The sequence below is a fragment of the Staurois parvus genome, unplaced genomic scaffold (genome assembly GCF_062004578.1).
Source record: "Staurois parvus isolate SC_StPar_1 unplaced genomic scaffold, SC_StPar_1.0 ptg000745l, whole genome shotgun sequence".
NCBI lineage: Eukaryota > Metazoa > Chordata > Amphibia > Anura > Ranidae > Staurois > Staurois parvus.
Genome location: NW_028318541.1, coordinates 288,830 through 312,446, shown reverse-complemented (window position 1 = coordinate 312,446; position 23,617 = coordinate 288,830). Strand labels below are relative to the sequence as shown.

The 23,617-nt window shown below is 44.3% G+C and overlaps 1 protein-coding gene across 1 annotated transcript in view; it reads right to left on the bottom strand.

The window, feature by feature from the left end:
• The window catches only part of JPH3 (junctophilin 3), a 140,021-nt gene that overhangs the window by 17,071 nt on the left and 99,333 nt on the right, over positions 1 to 23,617 (bottom strand). Inside the window, exons 3-4 of the mRNA XM_089654117.1 lie at positions 11,922 to 12,046; positions 6,936 to 7,834 (exon numbers count right to left, since the gene is read on the bottom strand). Of these exons, the coding sequence (XP_089510243.1) occupies positions 6,936 to 7,834; positions 11,922 to 12,046 (1,024 nt within the window). The remainder of the gene's footprint in view (positions 1 to 6,935; positions 7,835 to 11,921; positions 12,047 to 23,617) is intronic.

The following is a 23,617-nucleotide window of genomic DNA, read 5'->3' as shown; positions in this document are numbered from 1 at the left end:
ATTTTATATGATAGACCAACAAAAAGTGGCACATAATTGTGAAGTGGAAGGAAAATGATAAATGGTTTTCAAATTTTTTTTACAAATAAATATGTGAAAAGTGTGGTGGCATTTGTATTCAGCCCCCTTTACTCTTATACCCCTAACTAAAATCTAGTGGAACCTATTGCCTTCAGAAGTCAACTAATTAGTAGAGTCCACCTGTGTGCCATTTAATCTCAGTATAAATACAGCTGTTCTGTGAAGCCCTCAGAGGTTTGTTAGAGAACATTAGTGAACAAACAGCATCATGAAGGCCAAGGAACATACCAGACAGGTCAGGGACAAAGTTGTGGATAATTTAAAGCAGAGTTAGGTTATAAAAAAAAATCCCAAGTTTTGAACATCTCATGGAGCACTGTTCAATCCATCATTTGAAAATGAAAGGCGTATGGCACAACTGCAAACCTACCAAGACATGGCCATCCACCTAAACTGCCAGGCCGGGCAAGGAGATCATTAATCAGAGAAGCAGCCACGAGGCCCATGGTAACTCTGGAGGAGCTGCAGAGATCCACAGCTCAGGTGGGAGAATCTGTCCACAGGACAACTATCAGTTGTGTACTCCACAAATCTGGCCTTAATGGAAGAGTGGCAAGAAGAAAGCCATTGTTGAAAGAAAGCCATAAGAAGTCCTGTTTGCAGCTTTATGGAAGTCATGTGGGGGACACAGCAAACATGTGGAAGAAGGTGCCCTGGTCAGATGAGACCAAAATTGAACTTTTGGCCTAAAAGCAAAACACAGTGTGTTGCGGAAAAATAACACTGCACATCATCCTGAACACACCATCCCCACCGTGAAACATGGTGGTGGCAGTTTCATGTTATGAGGATGCTTTTCTTAAGCAGGGAAAGAGCAGTTGGTCAGAGTTGATGGGAAGATGAATGGAGCCAAATACAGGGCAATTTTAGAAAAAAACCTGTTAAGAGTCTGCAAGAGACTGGGGCGGAGGCAGGGGCGGACTGACCATTTGAAAACTCGGGCATTGCCCGAGGGCCCAGGGCCAGTAGGGGGCCCCATGAGATGCCCCTGGTACCTTTTTCATAGGCTTTTTTGAGTTTCGGCAAGGACACAGGAGCCCCATGATCCCCTATTGCCCGGGGGACCCATGAGTTGTCAGTCCGCCCCTGGGTGGAGGTACACCTTCCAGCAGCACAATGACCCGAAACATACCTCCAGAGCTACAATGGAATGGTTTAGATCAGTGGTCTCCAAACCATGGCCTGAGGACCGGATGCAGCCCTTTGCTTGCCCTTTTCTGGCCCTTGGGAAACTTTTTCTCCCACTGACACAAGTCACTATTCCTCCCACTGACACCAACAAGGGGGCATAATTCCTGCTACTCACATCAACAGTCACTATTCCTCTCAATGAAACAAACCATGGAGCACTATTTCTCCAACTTACACCAAGAATAGGGCTCTATTCCTCCCCTAATGTCATAGATGTATTGCTTACGCCCAATGACGCAGGGCAATTTCTACTCCCAATGGCCATAGTCTGGCCCCCCTAAATTTTAAAAGTTAGTAAACTGGCCCTTTGTTTAGAAAGTTTGGAGATCAAAGCATATTCATGTGTTAGAATGGCCCAGTCAAAGTCCAGACCGAAATCCAATGGAGAATCTGTGGCATGACTTGAAAATTGCTGTTCACAGATGCTCTCCATCCAATCTGACAGACTTGAGTCATTTTGCAAACAATGGACAGAAATGTCTCTCTCTAGATGTGCAAAGCTGGGAGAGACGTCCCAAAAAAGACTTGCAGCCGGAATTGCAGCCAAAGGGGGTCCTACAAAGTATTGACTCCGGGGGGCTGAATACAAATGCCGCCACACTTTTCAGATATTTATTTGTACAAAATTGTGAAAACAATTTATCATTTTCTTTCCACTTCACAATTATGTGCCACTTTGTGTTGGTCTATCACATCAAATCCCAATAAAGTACATTTAAGTTTTTGATTGTAACGTGACAAAATGTGGAAAATTTCAAGGGGTATGAATACTTTTTCAAGGCACTGTATATGATAATAGTAATGTGTGACTGTGATGGGACATTAGAGTGTAAGCTCCTCTTTTGCAGAGACTGATGTGATTGGCTTGGCATTCTCTGTACAGCACTGCGGTATATGTCAGAGCTATATAAATGTATAATAATAGTGTGTGACTGTGGGGGGGGCATTAGAGTGTAAGCTCCTCTGGAGATTGATGTAACTGGCTCAGAGGTTCTCTGTGCAGCCCCACTGTATATGTCAGAGCTATATAAATGTATGATAATAATAGTGTGATGGGGGGGGGGGGCATTAGAGTGTAAGCTGATGTGGCTGGTTCAGTTTTCTCTGTAAAACACGGTTGCATATGTCAGAGATATATAAATGTATAATAATAGTGTGTGACTGTGGGGGGACATTAGAGTGTAAGCTCCTCTGGTGCAGAGACTGATGTGACTGGCTCAGTGTTCTCTGTACAACACTATGGTATATGTCAGAGCTATATAAATGTGTAATCATACTAATGTGTGACTGTGGTGGAGACATTAGAGTGTAAGCTCCTCTGCTGCAGAGATTGATGTGATTGGCTTGGCATTCTCTGTACAGCACTGTAGTATATGTCAGAGCTATTTAAATGTATAAAAATAGTATGTGACTGTGGGGGGAAATTATTTATTTCAGGTACTTGTATAGTGCCATCAATTTACGCAGCACTTAAATCCCTAACCCTCAAGGGGTGTACAATCTAAGGTCCCTAACTCACATTCATACATACACATACTAGGGACAATTTGGACAGGAGCCAGTTCACCTACCAGCATGTCTTTGGAGTGTGGGAGGAAACCAGAGTACCCGAAGGAAACCCACACAGGCACAGGGAGAACATGCAAACTCCAGGCAGGTGGTGCCATGGCTGGGATTCAAACCAACAACCCGAGTACTGGCAGGCGGAAATGCTAACCATTTAGCCACTGTGCTGCCCATTAGAGTGTAAGCTCCCCTGGAGACTGATGTAACTGGCTCGGGGGTTCTCTGTGCAGCCCCACTGTATATGTCAGAGCTATATAAATGTATGATAATAATAATAGCGTGACTGTGGGGGGGAGGCATTAGAGTGTAAGCTCCTCTGGTGCAGAGACTGATGTGACCAGCTCAGTGTTCTCTGTACAGCACTGCGGTATATGTCAGAGCTATATAAATGTATAATAATAGTGTGTGACTGTGGGGGGGACATTAGAGTGTAAGCTCTTCTGGTACAAAAACTGATGTAACTGGTTCAGTGTTTTTGTACAGCACTGGAGTATGTCAGAGCTATATAATTGTATGTGTGTGACTGTGGGGGGGACATTAGAGTGTAAGCTCCTCTGGTGCTCAGACTGATGTGACTGGCTCAGTGTTCTCTGTACAGCACTATAGTATATGTCGCCGCTATATAAATGTATTATGATAATAATGCTAGTGTGTGACTATAGGGGGACAAGTAAAATGACAGAATGTATCTGATGTGGGCCGGTGGCCATATGCACACGTTTGCGCACATTGTAGGATCCGTATTATAAGCCCAGCACAAGCTAATCAGTGCTAATCGTCTGCTGCAGCCCCTCCCCCTGCTGTTATCCTCTGCATCGCCTCTCCCCTCGTCAGCTGACTGAGATGCTGCTGAGAGAGGGGAAGCGTAAGATGTTGCCTAGCAACAAGGCAGCCAACCAAATGCGACAGGGTGACAGTCAGCTGGCTGGATACAAGACATGCACCAACACCCTGCCGTAACCCTCCATCTTTAACCCCGGGATCTCGGAGTTCCTCCGAGAGGAAGAAGATGGGAGATGACCTGGGATTGGGTGCAAATGTGGCCACAGGACAAGGTCAAATGTAACTCACAGTGATGAGTCTGAAGGCCCTGGCCAGCAGTGAAAGCGTTAATATTGAACGTTTGAAATGTATACATTGTATAGAGCAGCCTTTCTCAACCAGGGTTCCATGGAACAGTACACTTCCCCCAGAGGTTGCCAGAGGTTCCTTCAGAATGACTTCTCTAAATTCAGTAATCTTCTTTGCTATCTGTAGGGGGTGGGGGCATTCTTCTCAATGACCACCAATGTAAGGGGCATTCTTCTCAATGACCACCAATGTAAGGGGCATTCTTCTCAATGACCACCAATGGAAGGGGCATTCTTCACGCTGACCACCAATGTAAGGGGCATTCTTCACACTGACAACCAATGTAAGAGACATTCTTCTCACTGACCCCCAATGTAAGGGACATTCTTCCCACTGATCACCAATGTAAGGGGCATTCTTCCCACTGATCACCAATGTAAGGGGCATTCTTCCCACTGATCACCAATGTAAGGGGCATTCTTCCCACTGACCACCAATGTAAGGGGCATTCTTCCCACTGACCACCAATGGAAGGGGCATTCTTCTCAATGACCACCAATGGAAGGGGCATTCTTCTCAATGACCACCAATGTAAGGGGAATTCTTCCCACTGATCACCAATGTAAGGGACATTCTTCCCACTGATCACCAATGTAAGGGGCATTCTTCCCACTGATCACCAATGTAAGGGACATTCTTCCCACTGATCACCAATGTAAAGAACATTCTTCCCACTGATCACCAATGTAAGGGCCATTCTTCTCACTGACCACCAATGTAAGGGGCATTCTTCTCACTGATCACCAATGTAAGAGGCATTCTTCCCACTGATCACCAATGTAAGGGACATTCTTCCCACTGATCACCAATGTAAGGGGCATTCTTCCCACTGACCACCAATGGAAGGGGCATTCTTCCCACTGATCACCAATGTAAGGGACATTCTTCCCAATGACCACCAATGTAAGGGGCATTCCTCCCACTGATCACCAATGTAAGGGACATTCTTCCCACAGACCACCGATGTAAGGGACATTCTTCCCACTGATCACCAATGTAAGGGACATTCTTCCCACTGATCACCAATGTAAGGGGCATTCTTCCCACTGATCACCGATGTAAGGGGCATTCTTCCCACTGATCACCGATGTAAGGGGCATTCTTCCCACTGATCACCGATGTAAGGGGCATTCTTCCCACTGATCACCGATGTAAGGAGCATTCTTCTCACTGACCCCCAATGTAAGGGACATTCTTCCCACTGATCACCAATGTAAGGAGCATTCCTCCCACTGATCACCAATGTAAGGAGCATTCCTCCCACTGATCACCAATGTAAGGGGCATTCTTCCCACTGATCACCAATGTAAGGGACATTCTTCCCACTGATCACCAATGTAAGGGACATTCTTCCCACTAATCACCAATGTAAGGGACATTCTTCCCACTGACCACCAATGTAAGGGACATTCTTCCCACTGACCCCCAATGTAAGGAGCATTCTTCCCACTGATCACCAATGTAAGGAGCATTCTTCCCACTGACCTCCAATGTATGGGACATTCTTCCCACTGATCACCAATGTAAGGGACATTGTTCCCACTGATCACCAATGTAAGGAGCATTCCTCCCACTGATCACCAATGTAAGGGACATTGTTCCCACTGATCACCAATGTGAAGGAATGCTACAATTGTCATGATCTGCATTTTTTCTGCCCATTTTTTTCTGTTTTGTTTTATTATTACTAAAATAACTGTCATTGTTAAATACATGAATTATGCTCGGTTTTGTGTTCTTTTATGTATCCTTATATCTCAGCTTACTGTTCAGGCCAATGTCCCCTGAGCTGCAGCTATAATAATTATTCGTAGGAGTTCCTTGAGACCTGAAAGTTATTTCAAATGTTCCTCAGTGCTAAAAAGGACGAAAAAAATGCAAAATCTAACAAAAACCACACATAAAAAAGACACCTTGGGAAATAAAAATGTTGGATCCACCTAGGGTCAGAATTTGCAACAAATCCAAAATATTAAAGAAAACCTTTTGGTGGTGATAAAAACCATTCTATGAATGTAAATGACATCTATTCATCTCACTGAACTACCACAGTGATGCAGTAATAACAGAAAGTCTTCCCTGCTCTGCTCCAGCATAAGCTGCACTCTCAATAAACATGGGTGGAGGATGGGCACGGAAACATCTTTTGTGTGGTTTTAGATGTTTGTGAATTTGTAAAATGAATTGTTTGGGGTGGGGGGGAGGAATTTCACTGCACACTGTGAGCTTCTCACAATGTGCATTAGAAGCTGCAGCAAGTCAGATATAGCCCGCCTCATTTCCTGGCTGGAGGACATCCAGCATCATCTAAGCTCCTTCTTCCACAGCCTAATTGTCCCTGGCTCCCCTCTTTCATTCATTTAATTTCAGTTCTGTCAATAATGGAGCCTCAGCATCACATGTGGGTGATAACTAGGGTGGCCTGTATACAAATACAAGCTGCCCAATAACACCCACCCCTCATGCATTTTGATATTTGCATAACTCCTCCCACTGCTTGCATCAGGACCAAGGACTCTTGAGAGGTGTACTGAGACAAGGCGCTGTGATATTTTCAGGAAGCTATGTACAGCACCTTGCTGACCCCTCCCACCAGCTATGATTGCCTGCATTGCATAGAGAAGCACAGAGTCCCAGTGATCACATCATTGGGACTACAATAAGATATATAATGAAAATGGAAATGTTTAGGTTAAAAGTATCATTATCAGGTTGATGAGGGGGATGTGGGGAACCAAAGAAGGCAAAATATAAGCAATTAAACTTCAGCTTTAGGGCAAGATCTCCTTAATAGGACACAGACAGCTGAAAATAAACTGTTCAGGGTTTTATTCCTTCCCTACTCTATCCAAAATATAAATGTTTTGGCTATAAATACACCGTAATGTCTGCTGTTTAATATAGCACAAGAACATATAAAATATAAAAAATGAGAGCGAAGTGCAGATATAGAGCTCAGCCCTTACCGTGGGTTTGAGCTCTGCCGGGCTCTCCTCATCGGATTCTAGTGCAACAGGTAAAGATTTCTGCGGTGGGGAAAGGGTCAAATCCCGTCGCAGGAGCCGCGACTCGCCCTTCTCCCCAAACCGCAGTGTATCCAGTTTCTGCACGGTGGGCTCGGCCAGGGCTGCCGGCCGGAAGTTCTCTTTGTTCTGAGGTTTGGACCTCAGTCTCTGAACGCCATATGTGCGGTCCTCTAGGTGGTGGCCCTCAGCGGGATTCCGCGGGCCACCTTTGCCATAGTGTCTTTTTTGGGTGTGTATCTCTTGCATATAAGAATCCATCCTCTTCAAGGGTTTCATTTCCATTTCGTAGTTGCTGAGCTTTTCCTCGTCCACCTCCAGCAACTTATTACCACCTGGGCTGTGGGTCCGGTGGGAAGTCCATGACACTGTGGTGGGTGAATCGGCCCACCGCTCTCTTGGCTTGTGGTTGGAGACCTGGTGTTTGTGGCCAGTGCTCTTCATCACCAGGTCTTCCGGGATGGAACAAGGTCCCAGCGGGTTACCTGGCCCCATCCCCACTCTAACCCCGCCAACTTCGCCCCAACTGTTGGGTCTGACATAGTCCCCGCCTCGGCCCTCCAGTAGCATCTGGATATCCCCTCCCCTGTCCTCATCCACAGACAGCTGTCGGGAGAAGTGGGCGCTCTTGTTTCTGGACTTGGGGGCTGGCTGCGACAGAGGAGGGGTGGAGGGTGGGCTGCATAGTGGGCTCCTTGTTGGACTGTCGTCCGGAGTGACGTCGGATGGGGTGGTCCCTTTCCGGTACAGTTCCGGGCTGTCTTGCTGTGGTGGGGTTTCTGCTGAGATGACCTCGATGTCGTCACTGGAGTGTTGGTGTTTTGGCCTCTGGCATTTGAGCCCTAGCACAGAGAAAGAGAAAACCAATGTTACATAGGCATAACAAACCACCCATGTTCCTGTGACATCCTACAGAAACTTAGGACTAGCAATGAGCTAAGGCTCAACCCAAGCTCAAGAGAACTGTCACATGATAGCAGACTACTGGCTCAATCACATGTGGCCAAGGAATTACCCACCCTGCATGGTGATATCTGGATAATGTTATGAATCAAATATGACCCTATGATGCCACCAGTATCCCCACCATTCCATGTAACAGGAATGGGGATGCTGGTGACATCATTGACCTAATATGGTCACATGACCATTATTTGGCCAATGACATTGGCCATATTTGCTCAATGCCATGTGGCCATATTAGCTCAACGATGTCATAACCATCCCTGCCCTTCTGTTACTTTTGGCTGTGGGATGTGGATGCTGGTGACATCATTGACTTAATATGGCTATGTGGTCAAATTTGGTCAATTCAATTCTTGAAATAAGGCCATATGGTCATATTAAGTTAATGATGTCACCACATCCCTGCCCCTTTGTTACGGGCAGCTGTGGGGCGGGGATGCTGGTGACATCATTGACCAAATATGGCCACATGGTCAAATATAGTCAATAGCATTGTTTGAATATGGCCATATTAAGTTAGTGATGTCACCACATCCCTGCCCATTTGTTATGTGTGGCTGTGGGTGGGGATGCAGTGCAGATGACATCATTGAATTAATGTGGCCACATGGTCATATTTGGTCAATGACATTGTTGAAATATGTACAAATAAAGTGTTGCACTATAAACACTAAAAAGCTACAAAAACCAATAAATATAAATACGAAATCACTAAACATAATATTAAGCCTCTTGTGAGAAAGTCCATGTGCAATACGTTTGAACAGGTGAAGATCTCCAAACTCTCCTTCCTGCAAATCAGTAAGTGATCCGGGAATTATCACCATCACCTCTTGAAAAGAACTGCCACCTCAGAAATTAAGATATATGCTTACCGAAAGTAGACAACCTTCTAGCTAAAGAAAGGTCAAACAAGCTGGTGGTAAAAGGTCATCCAGAACACTCCACGTCCATTGGTGATGATGGACAGCTTCCGCATCAAATGATACATCACATCTCACCTCCAACCCATACTCAGGAGAACATAGGAGAAACAAATGTACCACAAAGCATAAAATCCTTAACATTTATTAACCTTTAAAATCAGCCAGTATGTATGACATTTTTCCACCATCCCCAGTTTACGCGATGACATCAGCACACCCTACGTGTTTCGTCACAACTGACGTCTTCCGGGGCCCAGGTTTGGTTTTTGTAGCTGTTGAGTGTATATTGCGCAGCACTGACGCATTATTTTACTATAATATCTCACAGTGTGTTTGCAGCTGAGATTTATATGGTAATTTATTGTTTTGGTATGCAAGCAGTTTTTTGTACATTTTTTTTAAATATGGCAATATTGACATATTAGGTCAATAATATCACCATCATCCCTACCCCAAAGCCACATGTAACAAAGGGACAAGGATGGTAATTGCATAATTAACCTAATATGGGACACATCCATATTTGGTTAATGACGTTGACCATTGATGGTCATGTGAACATATCAGCTCAATAATGAAAGTAGAAAAAACTCTGTCCTGACCTTCTCTCTACCTTTCTGATTACACCCACCACCAGGATATCACACCTCCAACATGACCTTTGATAAGCTAGACCAGCCTTTTTCAACCATGGTGCCCAGGCACTATGGGGTGCCTTGAGGTTTCTTCAGGGGTGCCTTGGCAAAATGTCTAAAAATTGCCTAAAATTTGTATACAAGCCAGCGGGTGGAACAAGCCTGCCTTTTAGTTACTCAAAGCCACAGGTTTTTATTGTGCACCATTGCAAACTTCTAGACAGTGGTGTCCTGACAACCAATGACATAAGTTGATAAGGAGGATGTTGGTTGCCTGCACAGCATCCTTGTTTGCCCATCCCTGCCCTTCTCTGTCAATGCTGGGGTCACATTAGCTAAGTGAGAAGAAAAAAGAAACATTGGAATACTAGTCAGTACCAGTGTGCAGAAGTGTATTTGCTTTGGTAGCATAAATCACCTCTAACATTGGGTGTCCTACATGCGGATGTTGCTGCATTATATAAAACTATTAGAACAGTTTTTTACATTTTACAATGGGGTGCCTCAAGTTTGTCCATAATTTTAAAGGGTGCCTCGGGACTGTCCATAATTTTAGAGAGTACCTTGACTGAAAGAAGGTTGAGAAACACTGAGCTAGACGGTACTCTGCTCCTGAACTTCTCTGTACCTTTCTGATTATCCCCACCACTGGGATATCCCACCTCCAAATATATATAATATAGTGGGGAAAATAGGTATTTGATCCCCTGCAGATTTTGTAAGTTTGCCCACTTACAAAGAAATGAAGGGTCCATCTTCGAAAGATCGTCTCACACCATCCCATTAATAACCAATCTCCTGACCTTAATCCTACAGAAAATTTATGGAGGGGTCTGAAACTTCAAGTTGCCAAGCCATAGCCAAGAAACCTTAAAGACTTAGAGAAGATCTGTAAAGAAGAGTGAACTAAAATACCTCCTAAGATGGGTGAAAACCTGGTAACCAACTACAAGAAGTGTCTTACCTCTGTGCTTGCCAACAAGGGTTTCTCCACCAAGTACTAAGTCATGTTTTGCTTGGGGAACAAATACTCGTTTTACTCAATTTACTGCAACTCAATTTATAACATTTGTATCATGTGTTTTTTCTGGATTTTTGGTTGATATTCTGTCCCTATCATTTAAAATACACCTATGATAAAAATTATAGACCCTTTGTAAGTGGGCAAACTTACAAAATCTGCAGGGTATTAAATAATTCTGTTCCTATATATATATATATATATACCCTCAGTAATTCTGTTCCTATATATATAAAAAACCCTAAAATTTCTGTGATTCCTCATTGCGAGCTCCATTGTAGTAGAAGCACCAATTATGCCCTGACATTTGGTCTTAGCGGCGTGTTGCATTAGACTCTGTACTGTGAAGCTCGGCCCCGCTGGGGTTTATTAATGGGATGGTGTAAGAAGATCACTCGAAGACGGGCCGCATTGATGGCGGACGTAGCAGCAGTCACTGCGGTGAAGCCCTGGCTCTAGGGACGCGCCATCTAATTGCTTCCTGGTCTGCCCCTTCCCCCTAGTATCAGGATTAGCTCAGACTTATTCAGTGCCTTTTCTAAGATGCTCGACTGCCAGCTCGGGGCATGGGGGCAAAACGGTACTGGAGAGGATCAGGGCAGCCAATCAGAAGCACGGTTGAGGTTTTCAAACAGGGCAGACACTGCACCTTTATGCTCTCTAAAATCTCACCAACTGAGAACCTGTTACAGTGTATGAGGGGCCAGGAAAGGTTAGACCCCCGTCAGGATTTTTTTGCTCATTGGGGAGATTTGCCTTTTCTATTTGTCACTGGGACTACAAGTCATGAAAATCCCAAATTTTGCAGTTGTCACCCAAACAGGAATAGAGGGGAAATCTTCCATTGGGGGCACTTGTTTGGGTGACACCTGTCTATCTCTCCTTCCTGACACTCTGGATTGTGGATGGGCCCTTGGCATCCTTACGTACAAAGTAGGTCCGCTGGTCTTGCATTGTACATGATGACGTTACAGTGCGACTGATGAAGCAGTGAACGGAAGCTGCTTTGGGAAACTGGAGGCTCACAAGGGAGAAAGCCTGTGGGAGCGATGGATCAGGTAAGTAAAAGTGCTTTTTAAAGGTACCAAAGGGGAGTTTTGGAAATTTCCTTGGAGTTCAACTTCAAGGGTAGGAGAGAGCTCATGTTGGGCACATGGAGGTGGAGCAGTAGCACGGAGCTTTTTGAATAATGTTGTCACCCTGTCCCGTTGCAGCCGTACAGCATGGCAGTTGTGGGAGGGGGGATCTAAAAATTATCAAACTTTACAAATCTGCTTGTCCTTATTGATACAGAAGGTCTGCCGGACGTATCTGGGTCTGTTGGACCATCTTATGATTTTCTTACCCTTCCCCCTCCCGAATCCCAGAACTAAGTACTGACCATTTTCCCGGTGCTGGAAGGATGGAGAAAATTCTTTGGCAGCGATCCTGGCGATCTGAGCTTCCTCTTGCGCCTTCAGAGCCGCAGCAGCTGCCGCTTCAGCCTTGGCCCTGGAGTGGGACGTCCTGCATGAGAGAAGAGAAAGATTCTTGGATGACACAGGTAGACAGAGCACATGTAACATACAATCTATTATAGAACTACAAATCCCAGAATACCCAAGTAACAGACTAACCCCTAATCCAAGTACCAGCTGGGTGGGCTTTTCTCATACAACAGCCCCATAGTGGGGTTGGAACAAAGGGGGGAGCTGGGCAACCACAAATCAATGACAGCATGCTGAGCTGAAAAACCCGGAGAACCTAAACTGGTGAACCATCCATCTGCATCCTACTGCCAGAGACGTGTAACCACGTGACCCTCCTATGTGCCCGCTGTCATGGCTGCCGCTTATACATTTTTTCCCATAATTCCCTGTCAGCAGAAATGTAGTGCTACTGTGGCTGCTCAGTTCTTGGCCCACAAGTACTCGGCCTACTGCTGGCAGCAACATGTGCATAACTGAGAACCCTCCTTGCTTCACAGTATTTAGAGATCGGCCACTGGAGATGTTTGTCACTCATTATTGATCAAGTGTTTCATGTAACCCACCAGACACCATCTTTATATAGAGTGATGGAGGCAGTTCCGCCCCATAATAAATATGGACACTTAGTACATGTATCACAAAGATCTTCAGTCCACCCATCAATCCCACTAAGGGGCTGCTGTACAACAATTGGAGTCTGCACACCTAGCTGGACAAAAGTGGACAAAAGAAACAAGAAAACTCAATATACTGATAGCTGAATTTTCTTCTCCAATCTATAAAAGTGTTACTCTATACAAACGTAGATAATGGCCCTTGGTCTAGTGATGTATTATATAATATATGTAAATAACTAAAACATACAGTGTAATATATATATATATATTATATAATATTATTATACAGGATTTATATAGCGCTGACAGTTTGCTCAGCACTTTACAATATGGTGGGAGACAGTACACAAGACAGTACAGTAACAATACGATTCAATACACGAGGGGTTCAAGGGCCCTGCTCCTTGGAGCTTACAATCTAGGAGGGAGGGGATAGTGGTACAGGAGGAAATAGCTGTGGGGGATGGAGTGGTAGGAAGAGTAGAGGAGTTCAGTATTAGCTGAGGGCGGTGTAGGCTTCCCTGAAGAGATAGGTTTTCAGAGTGCGCCTAAAGGTGAGCAGAGTAGGTGATAGTCTGATGGATTGGGGTAGGGAGTTCCAGAGGATGGGGGAAGACCTGGAGAAGTCATGGAGACAAGCATGGGAGGAGGAGACAAGGGAGCTAGAGAGTAGGAGGTCTTGCAAGGAGCGGAGAGTATGGTTTGGGTGATATTTGGAGACAAGATCGGTGATGTAATTTGGGGCAGTATTATAAATGGCTATATACGTCAGTGTTAGCGTTTTGAATTTTATCCATTGGGCAATCGGAAGCCAGTGGAGGGATTGGCAGAGAGGGGTGGCAGATACGGAACAGCTAGTAAGGTGGATGAGTCTGGCCCAGGGGAGGACTGACCATTTGGAAACTCGGGCACTGCCCAATGGCCCGGGGTCAGTAGGGGGCCCCATGAGATGCCCCTGGTACCTTTATCATAGGCTTTTTTGAGTTTGGGCAAAGACACAGGGGCCCCATGATCCCGTATTGCCCAGGGGCCCCATGAGTTGTCAGTCCGCCCCTGGTCTGGCCGCAGCATTCATGATAGACTGAAGCGGGGATAGCCTGCGGTGAGGTAGGCCGGTGAGGAGGGAGTTACAGTAGTCGAGGCGTGATATAATAAGGGAGTGAATGAGTTGCTAAGTGGTTTCCGAGGTTAGGAACGGTCGTATCTTGGAGATGTTGCAGAGGTGAAGTCTACATGAGTTTGTCAGCGATTGGACCTGGGGCTGGAAGGACAGATTGGAGTCTAGGATGACACCTAGTTCTCTGGATTGAGGGGTGGGACTGATGGTAGTGTTGCTGGTCTTGATGGAGAAGTGGGGGGGGGGGGGCGGGCTGGGGGGAAGACTAGGAGCTCAGTTTGGAAAGATTTAGTTTGAGGAAGTGGAGTGACATCTAATCCGATATGCCCTCAGTAGGCTTGTGATACAGGCGGAGACTGAAGGGGTGAGGTGAGGGGTAGAGAGATAGATTTGCGTGTCATCGGCATAGAGATGGTAATATGTATATATTACATATTAAAAAAGACAAGTGTTTGTGTGTGTGTATATATATATATATATATATATATATAGTACTGTCAATTTCCGCAGTGCTTTTTACATATAGTTACATAGTTAGTCTGGCTGAAAAAAGACAAAATCCATCCAGTTCAACCATAGGAAAAAAAAAAAGTTATAATCCTATACCCACAGTTGATCCACACCAGTCCCTAACCCTCAAGGGTTGTACAATCTAAGGTCCCTAACTCACATTCATACATACACGGGCCAGACAGGAGCCAATTAACCTACCAGAATGTCTTTGGAATGTGGGAGGAAACTCACGCAGGCACAGGGAGAACATGCAAACTCCAGGCACTTGACACCGTGGTTGGGATTTGAACCCACGACCCTAGTACAACCAGGTGGAAGTGCTAACCATTCAGACACTGTGCTGCCCATATGTAGCAACGTTTTGGAAATCACCTGTGGTATGAGAGGGAAAATAGGCTCCAATGCCTCCACAAAATATTCTCTGTTCCCCCAACATCTAATATTTAATATTATGTCTTCGATGGCAATGGTGCTCCCCTCCCTAACCACCATTTGCTAGGCACTGAAAATCACAAGACTGACTAAACAGAATTAAAGGCTTAGTATCAGATATATTTTCATGGTAAGTCCCTGCATGCTGAGTAATGTGTCAGTGTAACCCTTCCAGACATATATCGCCTCTCATTGAGATTATAGTACTCTCCCTGACAATGCCTTCTTCTGCTTTTCTCTCCAGAAGGACGGCACCTTCTTTGTTCAGGCATCATCCTGGTTGCCTGTGCAGTTCATGGATTTGTTCACAAATGTCTGACACCCGGTGCAGCCTCTCACTTTATGACTTGCTACAAAGTTACAATATTGCAGGCTGATCATGGGGGACTAGAGAACTGCTTCTCTTTGCCTGCAGCAGACTGAAAAATGGCAGTCTCATTTTTTTTTTTTTTTAATTATACTATTGCTCTGTATTGTGCAATGCCAAGTATAGATTGTAAGCTCCAAGGTTTAGGGCCCTCCTAACCCTCTTGTATTGAACTGTATTGTTGCTGTATTGTCTCCCTTTATATTGTGAAGCGCTGAGCAAACTGTTGGCGCTATATAAATCCTGTATAATAATAATAATATAAATCCTGTATAATAATAATAATAATATATAAATCCTGTATAATAATAATAGTAATATATAAATCCTGTATAATAATAATAATATATAAATCCTGTATAATAATAATAATAATAATAGTAATATATAAATCCTGTATAATAATAATAATAATAATATATAAATCCTGTATAATAATAATATATAAATCCTGTATAATAATAATAATATATAAATCCTGTATAATAATAATATATAAATCCTGTATAATAATAATAATATATAAATCCTGTATAATAATAATATATAAATCCTGTATAATAATAATAGTAATATATAAATCCTGTATAATAATAATAATAATAATATAAAAATCCTGCATAATAATAATAATATATAAATCCTGTATAATAATAATAATAATAATATATAAATCCTGTATAATAATAATATATAAATCCTGTATAATAATAATAATAATATATAAATCCTGTATAATAATAATATATAAATCCTGTATAATAATAATAATAATAATATATAAATCTTGTATAATAATAATCATAATAATATATAAATCCCCTAGAATAATAATTATTCATGCAGATGTGTGAAATTACTGACAGGTCCGCTTTAAAAACCTTTAGGCAGGTTAATGGTTTATATGAATGGAGTGCACTGGCTGTACTTTAAATGTAAAAAGTCCCGTTAGTAAGATTGTGCAAAAATGTAATAGAATGATATTAATAAAAATATATAACAATAATAATATTATCAGCTAATTGTATTATATATGATTGAATAATCCTGAGGGAGCTGTAAAAGGTTGTCACTTGGGCCTCCACATTGTTTTTTTTTTTCATTAATATTTAGAGAATAATGAGAATTAACAGAAATTAATCTTCCGGGGTCCTTTGTGCCAGCGATTTGTGATTAATTATGCAGCGGCCCCCTCCGTCAGTCCATTAATAAGGATATTTATTATGCAGTGTGTCCCGCTGTACTGCCAGTTGTCATGGGGGAGAGGCAGCCATAGAACACCCCTTCCCCCCCCCACTGAGTGCCTCTTGGGAGGTGGAATTTGGGGTGTAATACCAGAAGGTGAGATGGCATAAGGCGGGTGGCATGGCTCAGCTGGTTTCTGCAGGCTGCATAGGCTCCACTCCCAGCCCTCCACAGATCCACTGTCTGCAGAAGGCCGGCTGTCTGCAGCGGACATTAATAATTCAGGGACAATTTGCACGGCGGTGGAAGCACAGAGAGGCGAATACCACCCCCCCCCCTCCTCCTTGCACCTTCCCACTGCATCTTCCTTCGCTGCAGCGATACTTCTCTAGGAGGAACTCGACTCGTTTCATGAACGGGGGCCTGAACAAGTCCAATGAACAATCTCTATGCCTAAGTGTGGAACTACAAGTCCCAGCATACCACAGCATCCAACACCAGGCTTGTGCAAGTATTTCTAGAAACACTGACATTTCCCCCTTATTGTTTCATTCCTGATATCTCTCAGTGTACAGCAACCATATCGTTTTACAGAAAAGTTCCATCTTTTATCATTAAAAAGCCAGCTTTAACGTCCAGTCAGTGACTTTTCCTAGGCTGAGGTGACATAATCAGTCTGCTGCAGGCAGGAGGAAGCATTTCCTCAGTCTTCCCTCCCCCATTGATCAGACTGTACATTGTGCCTTTGCGGCAAGTCACAAAATAAGAAGATGACGCAGAGGCTGAATTGTGTCAGACAGTTGTGAACACAGCCAAGAACTGCACAATCACCAAGATTTACATGATTGTGCTATCTCTGAGCTGCCATCTCAGTCCAGGAAGTAGATGGTGACCCTGGATGATGGCTGAACAAAGATGGTGCCATCCTCCTGGAGAGAAAAGTAGAAAAAGGAAATATTGGGGGTATAGCCCTAAAAGTGAATGTAAATATTAATATTGAAACATTTTTAATCAGTTAAGAATATTAATATTCTTGTAGAAACCTCATGAAGACTACCCTTTAACGTTTTCTACTTGTATCAGATTTTCTGTGCATCCATACAGCATACGAAACCCGGCGTTGAACGTGAGAATCCCGCATGTGACCCTAAATGCAAGTACAGTTCCGAACAGCGTTCAGCTGCAGAGTATTTCAGCCTGATACAGGGGCAGACTGACAACTCATGGGGACCCCGGGCAATAGGGGATCATGGGGCCCCTGTGTCCTCACCCACACTCAAATCACACCCAAAAAAGCCTATGAAAGGTACCAGGGGTATCTCATGGGGCCCCCTACTGACCCCAGGCCCTCGGGCAGTGCCCAAGTTCCCCAATGGTCAGTCCACCCCTGGCCTGATATTGATCCTGACAGGCTGCGGACAGCAGGAGGTATGCTGACCCTGTGCTTCCCTTGTGCCCAAAAAAGCCAGATATTGACTTTGTTGGGGCCAAAGTGCCTGTGTGTGCATGAGCCCTCAGGATCCCTCCCACACATAGTGAACAGGAATAATGAGATCAGGTTATTGCTATGAGCATGGCTGCTGTTAGAAACCACGGGGCCCCATACAGCCAATCTGACAGCCGCCCCCAAAAAAGAAAAAAAAATTAGTGCTAATTTATTATGCTTCAGTAATGAATGAACACAGTGATTGGTACTGATCACTCATTGTGTTCATTCAGAAATGAAAGGGGCTGTGACATATTTCCCAGACACTTCCTCCACTCTCAATCCTGGAGGATCCTATTGTGTGCTTGCAGTTGCCAGTGGGAAGGAGAGGAGAGAAGCAGGCAGCACTGCGGGGTGGGGGCACACAGGGGGTCCTGGGCAGCAGGGGGAAATGTATGGTGCAAAGGAAGGGTGATGGGTGCAGTGGGGAGGGGGGAAATTACTGGAACCGATCCCCTGTGTGGCTCTCTCTGCAGCAGCGGAAAGCCAGCAGGAGAGAGAGAAAAGAAGCCAGCTGCTGCAAAAAAAATCACAAAGTGGATCGGTTCCAGTAAATGCAGCCCCCCCCCCCGCTGTGCCGACCATCCTCCCTGCTCATATACAACCTACCCAGCAGCCTGGGCCCCCCTGCAGACCTGGGTCCTGTACATGAGGACTCGAGGTACCCCCTTAGCAGGGGCGGACTGAACATTTGGAAACTCAGGCACTGTCCGAGGGCCCGGGGTCAGTAGGGGGCCCCATGAGATGCCCCTGGTACCTTTTTCATAGGCTTTTTTGAGTTTGGGCAAGGACACAGGGGCCCCATGATCCCCTATTGCCCGGGGGACCCATGAGTTGTCAGTCCGCCCCTGCCCCTTATCCACGACCCTGGTTGTGAGAGGTGGGCCAGCAATGGATCAGGAGGAGAGGAGATGGATGATGATTGAAGTCACTCAGACAGGAAATGAAGACTCAACAGAACTGCTGCAGCTTCAACAGATTTTATTGTGGCAAAGGAATTGAGAGTACACAGGAGAGGATCGCTACAAGTGTGGGAAGCTTCATATCTTTACCCGCAGGACCAGAATAAGGTCATCCAGTGCCCAGGGCTGAGATGCCAAACTTTGCCCCTCCCTTCCCATTCATGATGTGTGAGCTTAGGGGGTCCGCTTATGGGGTGCACAACCTGCAGTTCCTCCAGGCTCTCTCCTCACAGCTTCCAGCACTGGGCTGACAAGAGTAGCGATGCTGCTGTCACTACTCCTGTCAGCCTTGTAACAGAAGGAACAAACCATTGCACTCAGGGCAGCTGCCCCTCCTGCCCACCCCTTGTCCTGGCCCTGATTACCCGTTATATGTGAAACACAGAGAACAGCACTGTATTTATTAAGATAATGAGGTTTTAATTACATGTAATTTACTAGAACATGAGGACAGATCTGCACAATTTACACGTTCTATGGAATCTGCTGGATTTTATATCTCCGTCATTAAACTCCTCTGTAAATGGAACACAGAATATGGAGCCCAATGATGGATCGCTTCTCACTGAGCTGATACATTGTAATCCAGTGCACAAAAATCCGGATTCATTTAATATGGTTGGTATAATGAAGAGCCAATCATTCCTGAGATTTACATCTATAAACTGGCTGCAGAATTCTCATCGCTTGGTTTTCATCATAAATTATTTTTATTTATTTCATAAGCGCCTTTAATTTACGCAGCGCTTTACATATATATTGTACATTCACATCAGTCCCTAACCCTCAAGGAGTGTACAATCTAAGGTCCCTAACTCACATCCATACATACACATACTAGGGACAATTTAGACAGGAGCCAATTCACCTACCAGCATGTCTGTGGAGTGTGGGAGGAAACCAGAGTACCCGGAGGAAACCCACGCATGCACAGGGATGAGTCGAGAATCAGGTTTATCACACATAATGACTATGGACTATACTCTACATTGATATGATTCTGTATTCATTAATTACTATTCATTTAACGTATTATGTATTTATTTTTATTTCATTTTTAATTTAATTTGTTTAATTTTAATTTTATATTTATTTATTTAAAAATAATTAATTAATTGTTGATTTTTTAGTTTTTTTTTAAAAATTGCTTTATTAGACAGTCAAAGGAAGATTTTTAATGTATTAATGAAATAATTAATTTAATTATATCATAAACGTTCATTGATTACTATTGTTTTCTATTTAATAAACGCAATGAAGCAATTCCAGCCTTTATAATCAGCTCCTGACCTTTACCTTTGGTCTTCTTGATACCAACACAGTCTGTTGGTTTGTCAAACAGGGAATAACAAAATTTAAAGTAGATTTACACCCAAACTGGATGACATTTATTTTGCTCTCTCCACTTTATATCATATACAATTGTCTTTTTCACCCTTTGTTACATCTCAGTGCTACCAATCTCCTGCAGCCTCTTTGCAGCCACTTCCTGTCTCCATGCACTCCAATGATGGCTGCATGGCAATCCTCGGGGAGGGTTAACTGACGATGACAACAGTGGAACATGCCTGTTTCAAATATGTTGAAATGGTTTCTTGTAGTCCCCGGTGGAAAACCACATGAAAGGGTGGCAATGCAGGTACACTATTGGGAGACGTAGACAGAGCGTTGTCATCCCAAAACAGGAAGTGGCTGAACAAGGACCTTTATGGCAGGTTTGCCAGGCACTATTTTAATGACAGTTGTAGATTTAGGGCCCTTGCATACTTGGGCATTTAGCTGCAGAGTGTCTCTCCCAGTACTTTAGCACTCCGGGGGGGCTCAAATGCAGTGCCCATCCTGTCAAAGTGTATGGTAGGTTGCGCCCGAATGGGGCAGAAAACAGAAGACCTGGATTTGAAGTTTGTCCCTGAATGGACAATGCCTTACATGCTGGTACCACTAGGTACAATGTTCAGTCCCATCCATCCACAGCCTGCCATAGACTTCGACGGGTTGAATGCTGCACCTGTCCCTACTCTGCACACCAGAGTACCAGGAGCGATACTCTGCAGCTAAACACCCCAGAACACCAGGAGTCTAAATCTTCACCTTTTGTTAAAATAATCCCTGGTGATCCTGCCATAAAGATCCTTGTTCAGGCACTTCCTGTTATAGGGTGACAACCGTCTGTCCACGTCTCCTAATAGCGTTCCTGCGTTGTCACCCTGTCACACTGGCTTCTGAAGGAATCTACAAATGGCCATTTCAACACACATAACACACATTACAAAGACATGGTTCACTGTTGTCACCATCAAGAAACCCACCCTGCCCTGCCAAGCAGTCACTGCCAGGAGCACTAAAGTGCTGGGAGGGACACAATGCAACTAAACGCCTCAGTGTGCAAGGGGGCCTTAGTAAAATTGAAAATGACTTTTCAAATGACATGAACACATTAAAGTTCATATGAGATTTCACTGATAGGGTTTGTGTCTATTATAAATCATTTCAGAGTGAACTTTTATTTATTGTAATGTCGCCTTTACTAATAAAGATTTTGAAAAAGAGAGAAAAGCAAAAAATCTGGGAAAGAGACTGATAATGTACAGGTGTCAGAAATCCATAGTGGCCAATCAGAGGTCATCCCCACTAATCTCACTGTAGTCACCCGCAAGCTGATTGGCTGCTCTGCCCAATGCAGCATTCACATTTTTAACTTTTTAAAAATCGTCCCTGCCATACTTTTTTGCACATTTCCACACATTTGGCAGCCCATTGAAATGAATAAGCTGCCGGAAACACATGGGAACATGCTTGGCTGCACCTATATGGTGTGATCTGGGCCCTAGGGAAGACAGAAGAAATAGAGCACCACACTAAATGGTCTAACTCGAAATGTATTGAAAGTTAAAATGAAGAAAACCGCATTTCGTGGGCCATGCCCTACCCTTTTAATCTGGGCTACAAACACCATATACAACTAAAATAAAATATTTAGAAATAGGTATAAATTCTAAATACAAAAAGACAAAAATAATAATATAGATTACATTGTGTATAATTTTGTTATAGTTTGATTTCCTGAGTCAGACTAGGCTAGGTTCACATCTGTGCCGGTGGTGCGGCTGCGGATCCACATGAAAATCTGTGCAGCCGCACCACCCGCACTGCGGATTGTGGACCCGCGGGCGGGTGCCATTACTTCTAATGGCACGCCGCCCGCACTGGAAAGCGCCTGCATGGGAACCGAGGTTCCCATGTGGGCTGCGTTTTCAGAAGAAGTGCAGGGACTTCTTTCCCTGCGTGTCACGGGGCATGGGAGTCTATTCAAATGAATGGGCTCTCGTGCCCATGCAAATCGCGGCCCGCACGGCCGCATATGCACGTGCCCCCCCCCCGACTTCTCCATCAAGACCAACAACACCATCATCAGTCCCTCCCCTCAAGCCAGAGTACTAGGTGTCATCACCAATCTGTCCTTTCAGCCCCAGGTCCATTGGCTGACAAACTCATGCAGACTTCACCTCCGCAACTTCTCCGAAATACAACCGTTCCTAACCCCGGAAACCACTAAGCAACTCATTCACTCCCTCATTATATTACGCCTCGACTACTGTAACTCCCTCCTCATCAGCTTACCTCACCGCAGGCTATCCCCGCTTCGGTCTATCTTGAATGCTGCTGCCAGACTCATCTACCTTACTAACCACTCCGTATCCGCCACCCCCCTCTGCCAATCCCTCCACTGGCTTCCGATTGCCCAACGGATAAAATTCAAAATGCTAACATTGACTTATAAAGCTGTTCATAATACTGCCCCGAACTACATCACCGATCTGGTATCCAAATACCACCCAACACGTACTCTCCGCTCCTCACAAGACCTCCTACTCTCTAGTTCCCTGGTCTCCTCCTCCCATGCCCATCTCCAGGACTTCTCCAGGGCTTCCCCCATTCTCTGGAACTCCCTAACCCAATCCATCAGACTGTCACCTACTCTCCTCACCTTTAGGCGCACTCTGAAAACCTATCTCTTCAGGGAAGCCTACTCCTCCCTCAGCGAATTACTGAACTCCTCCACTCTCCCTACCACTCCATCCCCCACAGCTATTTCCTCCTGTACCACTATCCCCTCCCTCCTAGATTGTAAGCTCCAAGGAGCAGGGCTCTCGAACCCCTCTTGTATTGAATCGTATTGTTACTCTACTGTCTCGTGTCCTGTCTCCCTTTAAAATGTAAAGCGCTGAGCAAACTGTTGGCGCTATATAAATCCTGTACAATAATAATAATAACCAGGGGTAAAGACAACACCAAGGAGCCTATTTCAATCAATCAGAATTTACTTCACCGATGCCCAGTACAGGACAGACTCCGGTTCATCGTTGTAGGGAGTATACTCAGAGCTTGCATTGCATTACAGAATAAGCATAGAAGTTGTGAAATTGGGCAAAAAGCAGGGAACTGGAAAGGTATTATTTTTCTGAGCTTTAGAAAATGTTTTCTTTCTCTGCTCACAGAACATGCACTCAGATCAATTCCTGGAATCAATCTATTCCCATCATATTATATTATAAAATTTTCCCTGTGGATATCATACACTGTAAGACATTCACCAGTCCCTTCTTTAATTCCATTATTGATCTTGCCATTACTATCTCCTGTGGTGATGCACTCTATAGCTGAGCTACTCTTACTGTAAAGAACTCTTTCTGTACTGATGAGAAAATCTACTTCCTTCATACACAACTCATGGCTCATCGCCCACCATACACAACCTGCTCATATATTTCTTTATGAAGGAATCCTGTACTGAGAGGAACTGCCACAGATGAGCCTGTTCAGATGCCTCCTGTCACCCAAGATCAACCAGAGATTTATGATCTTTTATTGTCAGTGAAAAGGGATTTATCCGATTTCCAAAGAAAGGCATAAAACGTTTCTTTGAGT